This window comes from Gallus gallus, chromosome 2 (genome assembly GCF_016699485.2).
Source record: "Gallus gallus isolate bGalGal1 chromosome 2, bGalGal1.mat.broiler.GRCg7b, whole genome shotgun sequence".
Classification (NCBI taxonomy): domain Eukaryota; kingdom Metazoa; phylum Chordata; class Aves; order Galliformes; family Phasianidae; genus Gallus; species Gallus gallus.
The window spans coordinates 114,620,851-114,634,711 of NC_052533.1; the positions used below are offsets into that span (position 1 = coordinate 114,620,851).

Below are 13,861 nucleotides of genomic sequence, written 5' to 3' on the forward strand. Positions count from 1 at the left end.
ACTGCTGCGGTGGGGTCATGGTGTACTGCTAGGTAATTAAATGTTATGAAAAAAGTAAAAACAAACAAAAAGAGTGAATAAATATTAACATGTTTTGTTCTTCTAATTATATAGATGATTTGAAGAAAGAGCTTGGACAATTCACTAAAGTTTGAAACCTTTAAAGATTCATTGGAATTTACCTAGACTATGTGATTCCCAAGGGAAAAAAACAAACACCTAGATGTGCAGATACAGTGTTCATTTCCTTCAAACAAACCAAGAATTCTTATGAAAAAAAAAAAAACCAAAAACATTATAGGGTACAAAGCAATGTTAACACAGCAGAGGGAGCTGTATTCACACAGAACGGCCCATGAGACAAGAACGCAGAATGCTGGTTTCTCTTTGCTAATAGGATGTACATAAGTACAGAGAATTTGGGTAGCCTCAAGATCATTTTATTTTCTTCCTTTTGTATTTTTCCCATCAATTTCTTCTTACCATAAAAAAAAAAAAAAATCCTTTTTTTTTTTTCAATAATGATAAAGTTATTTCAAAGTTTGAGATCAGGCATGATGATCGAATAATATGTTTTATTGTGTTCATTCAACATAACAGAATTAGCTGTACCTACTCTGTTTTTAACATCCTGGGAACAAGCCCATCAGCCATGCTGGTGGTACTGTGGGAAAAAATGTTTAAGAAATAGTAAAATACTGCAAGTCAATGAGGACTGGAGGGGGAAAAAATGTGAAAAACAGCCCTGCAAAGTCAGACTTCAGACAAAGCAGAGGAAGAGCTGCCAGAGCAGGTGTTTCTCTGCAGCCCATGGTGGACACCACAGTGGAAAAGATATTCTCCTGCAGTACACGGAGAGGACCACAGTGCAGTAGGCTTTTCCATTCAGCCAGTGGAGGGGACTGCACCAAAGCAAATATCCACACTGTGGCCCATGGAGTGTCCCATTCCAGAGAACGTGGATATTTCCTGAAGGAACTGTGGCTTATGGAAAGGAACCTACATAGGAGTATGTTCTCTTGATAGAAACTGTGCTCTAAGGAGGACTTACACTGCAGCCCACAGGAAGAATCCATGCTGGAGCAGGGGAGAAGTGTGAGGAGGAAGCAGAGAGGAGCTGTTAGGAACTCATAACATCCTTCCCCGTCCCTTCTGCACTACTCAGGAGTAAATGAACTGGTTTAGCTTCAAGGATGAACTTGTTTGATTGCAGGGATGTCATCCCAAGAGCCATCCTGTCAAGTCTCTGGCATTAACAATCTTCTCAATTTCAAATGGAAAGAAATGGCTTTTCAGTGATATGTTTGAGGAAAAGCTGTATTAGAATAAAAGAAGACACCCCATAACTGCTTTGATATAAATATTACAAGAATTCAGGACTCCTCCTGAAGGATCTTCTTCACTTAATCTTGCTCCTGAAGAGACCGCGTAGTAAACTGAAGTCATTGCAGGTCTCAAAGAAGTGAAATTTAGAGCAAGACTGCTGAATTAAATAATAAATTAAATAAATAATAAGTTAAATTAAATAAACTTCACACATTCACACTAAAAAAGGAAAAAAAGGATAAATTCAAGATCCCATCAAGAGTAAAGCACAGAAGAACAACTAGCTAGATACGTGGATGTGCTGTACTTTTTTGTGTCAATAACTCTCAGATATACCAGCCTTTAGGTTCATGAATGTTTTATTCATTCTTTTATAGGTCTTCCTGAGAGATAACCAATCGGATACTGGACAAACAAACAAAAAGAGTAATCAGACTCCACTGACCTGTTTAACCTTGAATGTGAAGGATGAAAAGCAGCAGCTGTTTTCAGTGGAACAGGGCTTCTGGTGGCACTTACTTCTTTCCCTTTGGATTATATTTGCCTAGAGACACCTAGATAGCAAATTGATGATGTTGTGACTTTATACATGCCAGACTGTTCCATCACTATTTGAAGCAGGTATGTTATTTGAATCCCCTTGCCTTATTTTTCATTGCAAATCCAGACAAGTTAGGGGTGTGGTCAAAAGAAAGGAGAAAAAAAAGGTTGTTATTAGAACTCTTGTGTAAGATACTTAATCCTGGATAGTGTAAGATTTGCACAGAGAAATTTAATGTTAGCTGGCGTTCCATTCTCCCAGGAGATGTGGGATTGTTATTGGAATTTCACCTTATTGTCAGTCAAGGAAGTAAACAGTATCTTCTTGTCTCTGTTCTATTGGAATAAAAATACATAGCCTGAAAATAGGATTACAACACAATTTTAGCCATCAGGAATCTAGTACTAAAATTGTAACCATTTTATCTTCCTTAATTTACAGAGCATAACTTCTTCTAGAAAGCTGTCATCTCTTAGTTCTTTTAGTATTTTATAGGTCTGCTTTAAATAAGTAAGCAATAACTTTGAGTAGCTAGACCTTCAAGGCGATTAATCACTAGAAGACTGATTAGGCTAGTGAGTTTAAATTTCCATAGCTGACTGGCCGTTAAAATTATTTTATGAGAAAGTACAAATTACACTACTTTTTTGTTCTTTAGAATAAAATTCATCATAACTTCAGTTTTGTTTTATGCTCTGGGATTGTCATGTAGATAATCATCATTATGTAATGGAATTTTTAAATAATCCTGTATAGCTGTGACTTTACATGGTTGCCTAGCATTGCCTTTTGCATTATCAGGTTCAGTGTATATGATTCCTGTGTGATCAGGATAGATCCCAAGATTATGTTAAATATGTTACGGACGTATTATTAACAAGCAGCACTGTAACTACTGCAGTTGATCAAGTAGTGTCTATAAGCTAGAATATAAATTCATTATTAATTTTTAATTAAAAAATTAAAATATTGTCTATTTAGCTGATAGCTTGTGTATGACACTTAAACGTAGGAAGGATTCTTTTTAAGCTGCTCACAAGACCCTGAGTTGTACTAGCTTAGTAGAAAAAGAAAACTTCAAAGTGAATATGAATAAATGTAAGTTGCTCAGTAAATCACGTGGTATGTACTAGTATTACTCACTTTATTATATATCTGTGCGTATTTACATGATGTTTGCTTTTCTTTTTAGTACTGAATAAAGCTAAGGAGCTTGAAAGTGTTACATGGCTGATTCTGAACCAAAATGTGGACTAGTAAATAATATATGAATAACAGCAAGATAGTATTTCTAGCTCAGCAGTGAGAGGGGTGAAAGATCAGAGTGGGTAGTCTTACCGAACAGAGCAGGTTCTTAGAAATTCTTCCTATAGCTGCAGTTATAGCTCACTTTTAGACTTTGTCTGTGATCACTTGTCAACATTTAAATAAAGGTGCAACATCCAAAGAAATGAAGAGGTTGCAGCAGTGAGAGTTTTGCTGTAGCAAGTCTGCCTACAAAGAGATGCAGCTTTCTTTTTATGAACCATAGTTTTCTACATCTGGTGTTTTAAATTATGTTATAGCAGTACATATACAAGTTTCTTTGTGTCATTACCTAACATTAACTAGGTTTGCTTTAAGACATTCGGTTCCTCAAATCCAGAAGGATGAATTATGAATGGCAAGTAGGTAGCAGAACCTATTTGGTGCAGAATCACTTGTTTGTCTGCTTTACCACTGAGACACCTGAAGGAAGGAATGATAGATCTGAAGGGGACTAAATCTGTTGGCCTGTGCTCAACTTTCACGTGCACTGTACATTAAGGTTACCATGGTAGATATATGACCGGCTCATGAATTCTGACCAAATTCTTGTACTGTAAACCATAGGATAAGATTCTGGTTGACTTCAGTATTTCCCATACACAAGATTGCAATAAATAAAACAATATACTCCGTAAAACTGAGATCACTCTCCTACTTGCCTGGATCCAGATTCATTTCACCTATCCTCAGGCACATAAGTTGGCACTGCAGTCATCCTGAGCACCCTGTAGAGGTACTCCCATCTTATGTATGGGAAATACTTCAAAATCTCTTAAGGAATGGAGAGCAATTTAAAGGAAATTTTACTTTAGTTTTACTATCTTGTAAATCGTGTAAGTGATTTTAACTTTTTCTAAGAAATATTATCCATATATACTTGCAATCCCTGCTATTTCAAATTCTGTTCTTCATTAGCTGCTTTGGTAATGCACTGCTAATATGGCTGAACAAAGGCAACGTGCTTTGTCAACATCAGGGGAAGCATTATATGGAATCCTGGCCCTGGAGAAGGGAGCAACGCATGATGAGATTAAGAAGTCCTACAGGTATGTAAGATGTGTTTTGCAATGTGTCTAAAACACAAGCAGCTTTTCTTTCGTATTGAAATTGAGGCAGTGTTGTGGATACACTGGGAGCATCCTCCCATAGAAGTTACAGAGCTATAACACTGAATGTGTTTGCCAACATTTTTATATTTATCATATTGCAGTGGCAAAACAAAATTATTCTTAAGATCATGCTTTATTTCTTTTTTTTTTTTTTTCTTATTTTACTTTGGATGTGTATGTGTGCATGCTCATACTTCTTCCTGAAATTTTTCCTTTTTGGACTTAGCTTCTGCCTTTGTGGGACTCAACACTTGCCATCCTTCAAAATGCTAAAACTGTCAGTGGTTGAAAAGCTAATGTTGATTTTAGTATGTCATCATTAAGTTGAGACTGAAGTTGCCAACCGGTTAAATTAATGGCAAACAGGGGTGTTTGCATCTGAGTCACTGTCTAAAACTGCAAAATAAGAAATTATCCATACTCAGCAAAGTTGCTTCTTATATTAATCCAACATACCCACTCTTCAACATTGTACTGTTATATGAGTTCTTACCACAAAGTAGTTTATTCTAGTTCTGCGAAGCAAAGAAAAACATACTGACAGTAGGAACCAGTGCAACAATTTACATTTGCCACCACACTTGGCAAAGAAAGTTTATGCGTCTAATATGCTTACAATGGAAAACCCATTTGAGTTACTTGCACTTCAGACATTTGTTGTTACAATTTCCTTCCCTGTGAGACTGAAAAGATTCAGAGATGATTCTCTTTGAACTCATTGATTTCATCCCAAAAGCAACCCGTGCGCTTTATCTTAATTGCTTGAATCCAGACAAATGAGAGGTCAGACTGTTGCTGTTGAAGAAAGCAGATCACGTTTGTAAAGCACAACCCTTGAATAACATGTCCAGTTCGTGTTAACATTTTTTCCAGTTGTTGAAAACTAAAGCCTATGCACAAAAGTGCATGATGATTCACAGACTACAGTAAGAGATAGAGATAGAACGACTACAATCAGTTTATCTCATCTTTAAACAACAAATAAAAAAAGCTGGTAACATATTTGATTACAGTGTGTAAAGACTTTGAAAAGGAATAATGTTAGGTGCAAGGGGGTTCTTCAGTTTATGAAGAGAGACGTAACCAAAACCAGCTGGATGGACTCTAAAACCAATTAAGCAATAAACCAAAATGAGGTTTTTGGTTTTAAGTGAGTGTAACCAGCAGCTGAAACACACTGACAAAGGAATTTCTCTTTTGAAAAAGAAGAGAGGACTTTAAATAAGTTTTACTCAAACAGAATTTATCAACATGATAAAATGTATTTTATTGCTAAAATTTAACAAGGCCTAGAAGTAAGTCTAGAAGATTTTATGGGTCTTTTTGCTCTTAAATCTGTTCTGCTGCTACTAAAAGAGAAAGAACATTAAATATCATCAGTGAAATAGATGTTCTTGACATCAAAATATGCCAGGCATGTATTTAGAGGCTTAATAAATATAGTAAAATGTCTATTATACCATTGTAAAGGACATTATTCGTTGCAGTGTATTAGTGAACCAGCTTCAACACACTGTCAGATATAAGAACATATTTGAACTAAAAAAGAGGTTATGATATAGATCTTTTTGCTTTATTGTTTAGCTTGAATTTTGCTGGGACTCTGTTTTTGAACAAATTATATCTCTCTCTCTCTGTTTCCTAAAAAGCATGTGGTCAACAGAGGCAGGAACAGTAATGAACAGCCAAACTATGTGCACACTGGAAACAAAACTATATCATGGTTCTGTTGTCTTGCATAACTATCCCACTGGGGGATAAACTTACTACAGTATCAAATTCACTCATGACTTGCACCTCCTGTGTCCCTGTAGTACAGCCTTGCCACAGAGACCATCTTCTGTATCAAACCTTGTGCTTTCTTGATGCTTTCCTATTTAAGATTCTGGAAAGGAGGCCTTCTGTAGTCCCCAAAGAAGAGAGTTGTCATGGAAGAATGTAGAACGAAATTAACTTTGTTTAATGCTGAACATGAATACGGGTGATTTACACAACGATGTGTGGTAAAACTGACAGTAGTGCTTTATCCATCTTTATTAGTAATTATAGCAAAAAAAGGACTGCTTCTGACTAAAGTGGAAATGTCAAAGGGATTCACTTTTAATGAAGTAGCTGTAAATATTTGCAAGATAAAATGATGAGTCAGTCTCACAGATTTGTTTTAATTATAGATTAATTTATGCTAATCCAAAAATCTGCTGCTGAACTGGTATTCTTTAGTATAAGGTATGAAACCAGCAATACCTGATTCTGAGTTTCCTGCCATTATTAATTAAGTCAGTATTAATCATACTACCACAGCCCAGGGCAAAATTTACTTTTTAATAAACATGACAGAGTTACCTCTCTGTGCTCTTATTTGGAGTTTGGCACAATCTAATTTCTCAAGCAGATAATGCTAACGGGCTTTTAATCAGCAGAATTTCAAAGGAAATCTGTTTAACTTCAATTCTCTACAAAAAATAATCCTTTTCAGAAAAAAAAAAAAAAAAAAGACATGATAACTTAAACTGTCCATTGACTTCTGCTTTCCAGTCTGACAGCGAAGTAGTATGCAGAAAGGCACAGTATTTCCTGTTTTCTTCAGAATCTTGAAAAGGCTCCGTTTTGGAAGGTGAAAGCATAAAGTGATCACAAGTTCAACCCAAACAATAGGCACGACTACGTATTGTTGAAGTAAAACTTCAGATGTCATGTTTTTATGTTTTTAATAATCTTCAGGCAGTTCCTCTAGACAATAAATCCCAAAGTGAGAAAAATTCTGCATTTGCAGGGAAGAAACGCAGAAGTCCTGCACCTTTCTTACATGACCAGAGTATTGAGAAAAAAACATTCTCTAATACTAAAGCACTCAAGAGATGTTTGTAATGTATGAAAAACTATAAAGTAATTTTATCCTACAAGTTTAATATATCCATGTATAATACTGTTAGAATAAATTAAAAAGTGAAGAATAAAATGAACACAATGCAAACTTAACTGCACTAAGTATCACAAGAACTTTAAGACATAGAAGACTAAGCCTACAAAGTAGCATAAAGATACAAAAATACAAAATGTTGACTATACATATATATATATTACTACTAGTAAACAAAGCAAGAACTATTCAGAAAGTAAAGGAATTTCCAAGATATTCCAAGATATTTCCAAGATAAAGACTTTCTTGGATTCCTATTACTTGGAAGTAATAGGAAAGAAGAAGGCAAAAAAACAAATAGTCTGACTCGTGCTATGACCACACAGCAAAGGGTTTTATTAATTTCACTGTTACTGAACTCCAAAATAAAAAGTTACATAAAAACCTTCTTCTACTGTTTGACCGCAATATGGAAAAAAATAATGATTATATCCCTTCAATAATAACCATGCCTCATCCTATGTCATCTTCATGCCAATCAGAGCTCAAGACACTTGGAAATGTCCTTTCTATGACCCCCATAAAATTATAAGGGATCAGTACAAGGAAAGTGCCCAGTCAACCTTCTGTTCAGACTGGAAAAGGACATTCCCCTGATGAGATAAGAAGTGCAAATTCATCTTTCATGCAGATATTATTACAAAATAATTATCTCTCACAAATAACTTCCTTGATCAGGAAAGATCAAGTCAAAGACCAGTATCCCAGATCACATACAATACAAAATCAAGAAAAAAGGGAGGTGTTTTTGTGAAAACCCCACCTGCTTCATGGAGGCGCACCATTCTTCTCACAATTACCAGAGTAAGAGTAATTTCATATCAGATAGAGAATGTTCCAATAAGTGGTTGCAACATGGGATTATCCTTCTATCCACACAAAACACTCACTTCTCCACATTCAGAAAACCTCACTATCCCCATAAACATCCAGCTGGCATGCTCCTCACCTTACTGCACTTCCTCACTGTCACTGTACACTAAGGCCTGAAAGTGGGCATGGTTGTCTTTCCACCATTGCCCAAGTGGTAAGGAACTGCAGTGAACTCAGTTCCAGACCTCATTCGGTACTTCAGCAATGTGTTTCCTGGAGCTCTCTCTGTCTTCGGTAGCCCACGCACACAGAGGTCTCCCAGCACAGCACCGCAGGCCGTGGTGTTTCTGGATGATAAGAGTGCAGGCAAGGGGATGAAAAGCATTGGAGAATGCGGGCATCGATCCCGCTGCCTCTCACATGCTAAGCGAGCGCTCTACCACTTGAGCTAATTCCCCAGCACACAGCTGCCACCTCACCTCCCCTCAGCTCTCACATAACCAACCCTCACCCACATGGTCCTGCACACAACTCTTAACCACCCAGCAATCTTCTTTGCAAACCACACACCCAACAAACTCCCAATTTCTAGGTGGCGGTGCTCCCTTCAAATACACCGCTGCTCAAAAACAACACCACCTGCCCTATCTTCTACACAAACCACCACAAAGCATCATATTCTCCACTGCTTGCCAGAGTTCCAGCCTCAGATGCCATCAAACACAAAGTGCGTGCCCAACCAGCGTTCCAAACGCACCAGCGCCACAGCGTCAGTCGGGCAAGAGCCAAAAGAGCATTCCTTCGAGCCGGAGTTGAACCAGCGACCTAAGGATGGCCGTGCAAGGGAGCCTACAGTCCTCCGCTCTACCAGCTGAGCTATCGAAGGAATCACAGGGACCTGCCCTGCACCACACCCTTCACGCTCCCATCTGCATTATTCCTATGGACATATCACACCACAACAATGCCTCACCTCCCATTCCACACCCAGACACACTCACCTCCAACACCACTACACCTTCAACAGGACTTCATGCATTCATCTCCCTCGTAGCACCACCTGAAATACAAGGCAGTCTCTCACTCACTTCTCATCCACAAACACAGGAAACATATCCCCAAGATGCTTCTCTCCACCCACTTACACTCCACTCTCTTTTGACCTCTGCTCAGGCACCTCATCATCATTCATCCACTCACCTGCCTCCTCAGCACTCTCAGAACAACTAGAAAAATCCCACACAACATCCACTTTTTTTTCAAGCTCCGCACTCCTTGCTGTGCTGAGATCCTTCTATAGACAAATTCCAACTGTAAGAAGGTTTGGGTATTAACAAGAGGGTTTTCACAGCATTTGCAGCCAAACTTCAAGCCAGCCACCAAACATACAAAATGCATAGCACAGGTGCACACAATTCTATTGCTTTGTTTCTCTGATGAGAGAAGTCAGTTTCTGCATATCTTGTTAACAGCTCTATGATTCAGTGAGATTCACTGTTATTTCTTCTTCTCACAAATTCGAGAGAAAATGCAGAATCCTGTTTGTCAGGAAACATGCCGGAGTGTGCATGCAATAGGCAATTCTGCTTCCCTCTAGAGAAAAAAAAAAAAAAAAATCATTTTGCATGCCATGGATAGGACAATATTGAATTATCGTTTCTTGCAGGCAAACTTGAAGTGCCCCATAAACATCCAACAGGCCAGCTGGTGTTCTGAACTTTCACATCAAACGAATTGTCTTTGTACAATAAGGCTCCAAATGGGCATGGTACTCTTAACACCACTGACCAAGAGATGAGCTGATTCTGACAACCACTTACTTTGATACAGATCCCATTCTGCGCTTCAGTATGTTGCTTCCTGAAGCTCTCCATCTTCTGTATCCCACACACACAGAGGTCTCCCAACAGAGCCCCAGAGGCCATGGTGTCCCATCTGCCAAGAGTGCAGGCAAGGGGATGAAAAGCATTGGAGAATGCGGGCATCGATCCCGCTGCCTCTCACATGCTAAGCGAGCGCTCTACCACTTGAGCTAATTCCCCAGCATACAGCCTCCACCTCACCTCCCCTCAGCTCTCACATAACCACCCCTCACCCACATGGTCCCGCACACAATTCTTGCCCTCCCAGCACCCTTCTTCACGAACCCAAGAAACACGCTCAATTGCCAGCTGGTGGTGCTGCCTTCAAATACACACGTGCTCAAAACCAACACCACCTGCCCTTTCTTCTATGCAAACCGACATGCATCCTCCTCTTCTCCACTGCCTGCCACCGCTCCAGCCTCAGATCCCATCAAACACACAATGTGTGCCCAGCGTTCCAAACACACCAGTGCCACAGCGTCAGTTGGGCAAGAGCCAAAAGAGCATTCCTTCGAGCCGGAGTTGAACCAGCGACCTAAGGATGGCCGTGCAAGGGAGCCTACAGTCCTCCGCTCTACCAGCTGAGCTATCGAAGGGATCACAAGGACCTGCCCTGCACGCTCCCATCTGCATTGTTCCTATGGACATAACACAGCACAACAATGCCTCACCTCCCATTCCACACCCAGACACACTCACCTCCAACACCACTACACCTTCAACAGGACTTCATGCATTCATCTCCCTCGTAGCACCTCCTGAAAAACAGCACAACCTTCTTGAACACTCACTTCATGACCAGAAACACAGGACACACATCTCCAAGATACTTCTCTCCATCCCGATTATGCTCCATTCTCTTTTGACCTCTGCTCAGGCACCTCATCATCATTCATCCACTCACCTGCCTCCTCAGCACTCTCAGAACAACATCAACATTATTTCCAGTCTCAGCGCACCTGCAGAGCTCAGAAGATCTGTACAATAATCTCTACCTCTAACAAGATTTGGTACTAAGATCAGGAAGTTCAGGGCCTTTGCAGACAAAACTCCAACTCAGCCTGCAAGCAAGGACAATTTAGAGCCTCTGTGGCTCCAGTTATTCTGCGTAGTCCTTCTGACAGGAGAAGGATGCTATCTTCATTTCTTGCGAACACCTCTTCTGCTTCAGTGATGTGCACCATAATTCTCACAGTTTCCAGAAAAAGAGTAATTTTGTATTGGATGGAGAATGTTCCAGTAAGTCATCAAAACATGGGATTCTGCTTCTATCCACTCAAAATCCTCTGTTCCCCACATACTGAACACCCCTACAGTCATTCATGTCTACTGCCAGGATAAGGGACACAGCCCTCATAAACATCCTGGCTCCTCACCTTACTGCACTTCCACATTGTCTTTGTAGAGTAAGGCCCCAGTGTGGGAATAGCACTCTTGACACCATTGCCCAAGTGATGAGATGATGCTGAGAACCACTTTCTTTGATTCAGACTCCATTCGGTACTTCAACAAGTTGCTTCCTGGAGCTCTCTCCATCTTCTGTAGCCCAGGCACACAGAAGTCTCCTGGCACAGCACCAGAGGCCACGGTGTCCCATCTGCCAAGAGTGCAGGCAAGGGGATGAAAAGCACTGGAGAATGCGGGCATCGATCCCGCTGCCTCTCACATGCTAAGCGAGCGCTCTACCACTTGAGCTAATTCCCCAGCACACAGCCTCCACCTCACCTCCCCTCAGCTCTCACATAACCAACCCTCACCCACATGGTCCTGCACACAACTCTTAACTACCCAGCAATCTTCTTTGCAAACCACACACCCAACAAACTCCCAATTTCTAGGTGGCGGTGCTCCCTTCAAATACACCGCTGCTCAAAAACAACACCACCTGCCCTTTCTTCTATGCATACCACCACAAAGCATCATATTCTCCACTGCTCGCCAGAGTTCCAGCCTAAGATGCCATCAAACACACAACGTGTGATCAGGGATCCAAACGCACCAGTGCCACAGACTCAGTCGGGCAAGAGCCAAAAGAGCATTCCTTCGAGCCGGAGTTGAACCAGCGACCTAAGGATGGCCGTGCAAGAGAGCCTACAGTCCTCCGCTCTACCAGCTGAGCTATCGAAGGAATCACAGGGACCTGCCCTGCACCACACCCTTCATGCTCCCATCCGCATTATTCCTATGGACATATCACACCACAACAATGCCTTACCTCCCATTCCACACCCAAACACACTCACCTCCAACACCACTACACCTTCAACAGGACTTCATACACTCTGGTCCATCTTAGCATCACCTGAAACACAGCACAACCTTCTTGAACACTCATTTTGCAGCCAGAAACACAGGACACACATCCCCAAGATGCTTCACTGCGCCCACTTACGCTCCACTCACTTTTTACTTCTGCTCAAGCACCTCATCATCATTCATCCACTCACCTGCCTCCTCAGCACTCTCAGAACAACCAGAAAAACCCTGCACAACATCCCCATCTTCTTTTTCTCAAGCTCCGCACTCCATGGTGCTGATATCATTTTAAGACAGCCTCCACTTCTATGAAGACTTGGGCGTTAAGGAGAGGTTTTCCAGAGCTTTTGCAGCTAATGTTCGAGTCAGACTGCAGACCCTTGTCGACAGTTTTCCACTGCTCTGTTCTCCTGACTGGAGGAAGTCAGTTTCTCCACATCTTAATAACAGCTCAGTGCTTTAGTGAGGTTCACTGTTGGTTACTTTCTCAGAAATTCTAGGGAAAAATGGAGAACCCAATTTGTCAGGAACCATTCCAGTCTGTGCTCTCCAAAAGGGACACTGCTTTGCTCCAGAGAAAAATCTCGTTTTGCCATGCTGTGGATAAGCCCATACTGATTGATCGTTTCTTGCACATAAGTGCTACTGCCTCATACAAATCCTGCTGGCATGCTAGCGTTCACCACTTTCAGAGGTAACAGATTTTTTTTTGGACACTCAGGCTCCGAATGGGCATGGTACTCCTGCCACCATAGCCCAGGTGATCAGGAACTGCCGGGAAACAATTGCTTTGCTCCAGACCTAATTCTGTACTTCAACAAGTTGCTTCCTGGAGCTCTCTCAGTCTTCTGTAGCCCAGGCACACAGAGGTCTCCTGACAGAGTCCCAGGAGCCATGATGTCCCCTTGTGATAAGAGTGCAGGCAAGAGGATGAAAAGCATTGGAGAATGCGGGCATCGATCCCGCTGCCTCTCACATGCTAAGCGAGCGCTCTACCACTTGAGCTAATTCCCCAGCACACAGCCTCCACCTCACCTCCCCTCAGCTCTCACATAACCAACCCTCACCCACATGGTCCTGCACTCAACCCTTGCCCTCCCTGCACCCTTCTTCACAAACCCAACAAACACTCCAGATTTTCAGGTGGTGCTGCTCAAAACCAACAGCACCTGCCCTTTCTTCTATGCAAACCGACATGCATCCTCCTCTTCTCCACTGCCTGCCACAGCTCCAGCCTCAGATCCCATCAAACACACAATGCGTGCTCAACCAGCGTTCCAAACGCACCAGTGCTACCGACTCAGTCGGGCAAGAGCCAAAAGAGCATTCCTTCGAGCCGGAGTTGAACCAGCGACCTAAGGATGGCCGTGCAAGGGAGCCTACAGTCCTCCGCTCTACCAGCTGAGCTATCGAAGGAATCACAGGGACCTGCCTTGCACCACACCCTTCACGCTCCCATCCACATTGTTCCTACGGACATAACACAGCACAACAATGCCTTACCTCCCATTCCATACCCAAACACACTCACCTCCAACACCACTACACCTTCAACAGGACTTCATGCACTCACCTCACTAGTAGCACCACCTGAAAAACAACACAGCCTTCTTGAACACTCATTTTGCAGCCAGAAATACAGGACACACATCCCCAAGATGCTTCTCTCCACCCACTTACACTCCACTCACTTTTGACTTCTGCTCAGTCACCTCATCATCAT

The 13,861-nt window shown here is 41.5% G+C and overlaps 1 protein-coding gene and 8 non-coding genes across 9 annotated transcripts in view; 1 reads left to right on the forward strand and 8 right to left on the reverse strand.

Moving 5' to 3' along the window:
- Positions 1 to 599: 599 nt before the first annotated feature.
- DNAJC5B (DnaJ heat shock protein family (Hsp40) member C5 beta) overlaps positions 600 to 13,861 on the forward strand; it is a 40,819-nt gene continuing 27,557 nt past the window's right edge. Inside the window, exons 1-2 of the mRNA XM_025147987.2 lie at positions 600 to 1,947; positions 4,091 to 4,221. Of these exons, the coding sequence (XP_025003755.1) occupies positions 4,115 to 4,221 (107 nt within the window). The 5' untranslated portion in view covers positions 600 to 1,947; positions 4,091 to 4,114. The remainder of the gene's footprint in view (positions 1,948 to 4,090; positions 4,222 to 13,861) is intronic.
- Positions 8,403 to 8,475, reverse strand: TRNAA-AGC. Its single transcript has one exon. It is a non-coding gene; the product is annotated as a tRNA-Ala (tRNA).
- TRNAY-GUA lies at positions 8,815 to 8,903 on the reverse strand. Its single transcript is given in 2 exon segments — positions 8,815 to 8,850; positions 8,867 to 8,903. It is a non-coding gene; the product is annotated as a tRNA-Tyr (tRNA).
- TRNAA-AGC lies at positions 9,987 to 10,059 on the reverse strand. The gene has a single exon. It is a non-coding gene; the product is annotated as a tRNA-Ala (tRNA).
- On the reverse strand, positions 10,390 to 10,478 carry TRNAY-GUA. Its single transcript is given in 2 exon segments — positions 10,390 to 10,425; positions 10,442 to 10,478. It is a non-coding gene; the product is annotated as a tRNA-Tyr (tRNA).
- Positions 11,514 to 11,586, reverse strand: TRNAA-AGC. Its single transcript has one exon. It is a non-coding gene; the product is annotated as a tRNA-Ala (tRNA).
- TRNAY-GUA lies at positions 11,922 to 12,010 on the reverse strand. The gene is given in 2 exon segments: positions 11,922 to 11,957; positions 11,974 to 12,010. It is a non-coding gene; the product is annotated as a tRNA-Tyr (tRNA).
- Positions 13,080 to 13,152, reverse strand: TRNAA-AGC. Its single transcript has one exon. It is a non-coding gene; the product is annotated as a tRNA-Ala (tRNA).
- TRNAY-GUA lies at positions 13,466 to 13,554 on the reverse strand. The gene is given in 2 exon segments: positions 13,466 to 13,501; positions 13,518 to 13,554. It is a non-coding gene; the product is annotated as a tRNA-Tyr (tRNA).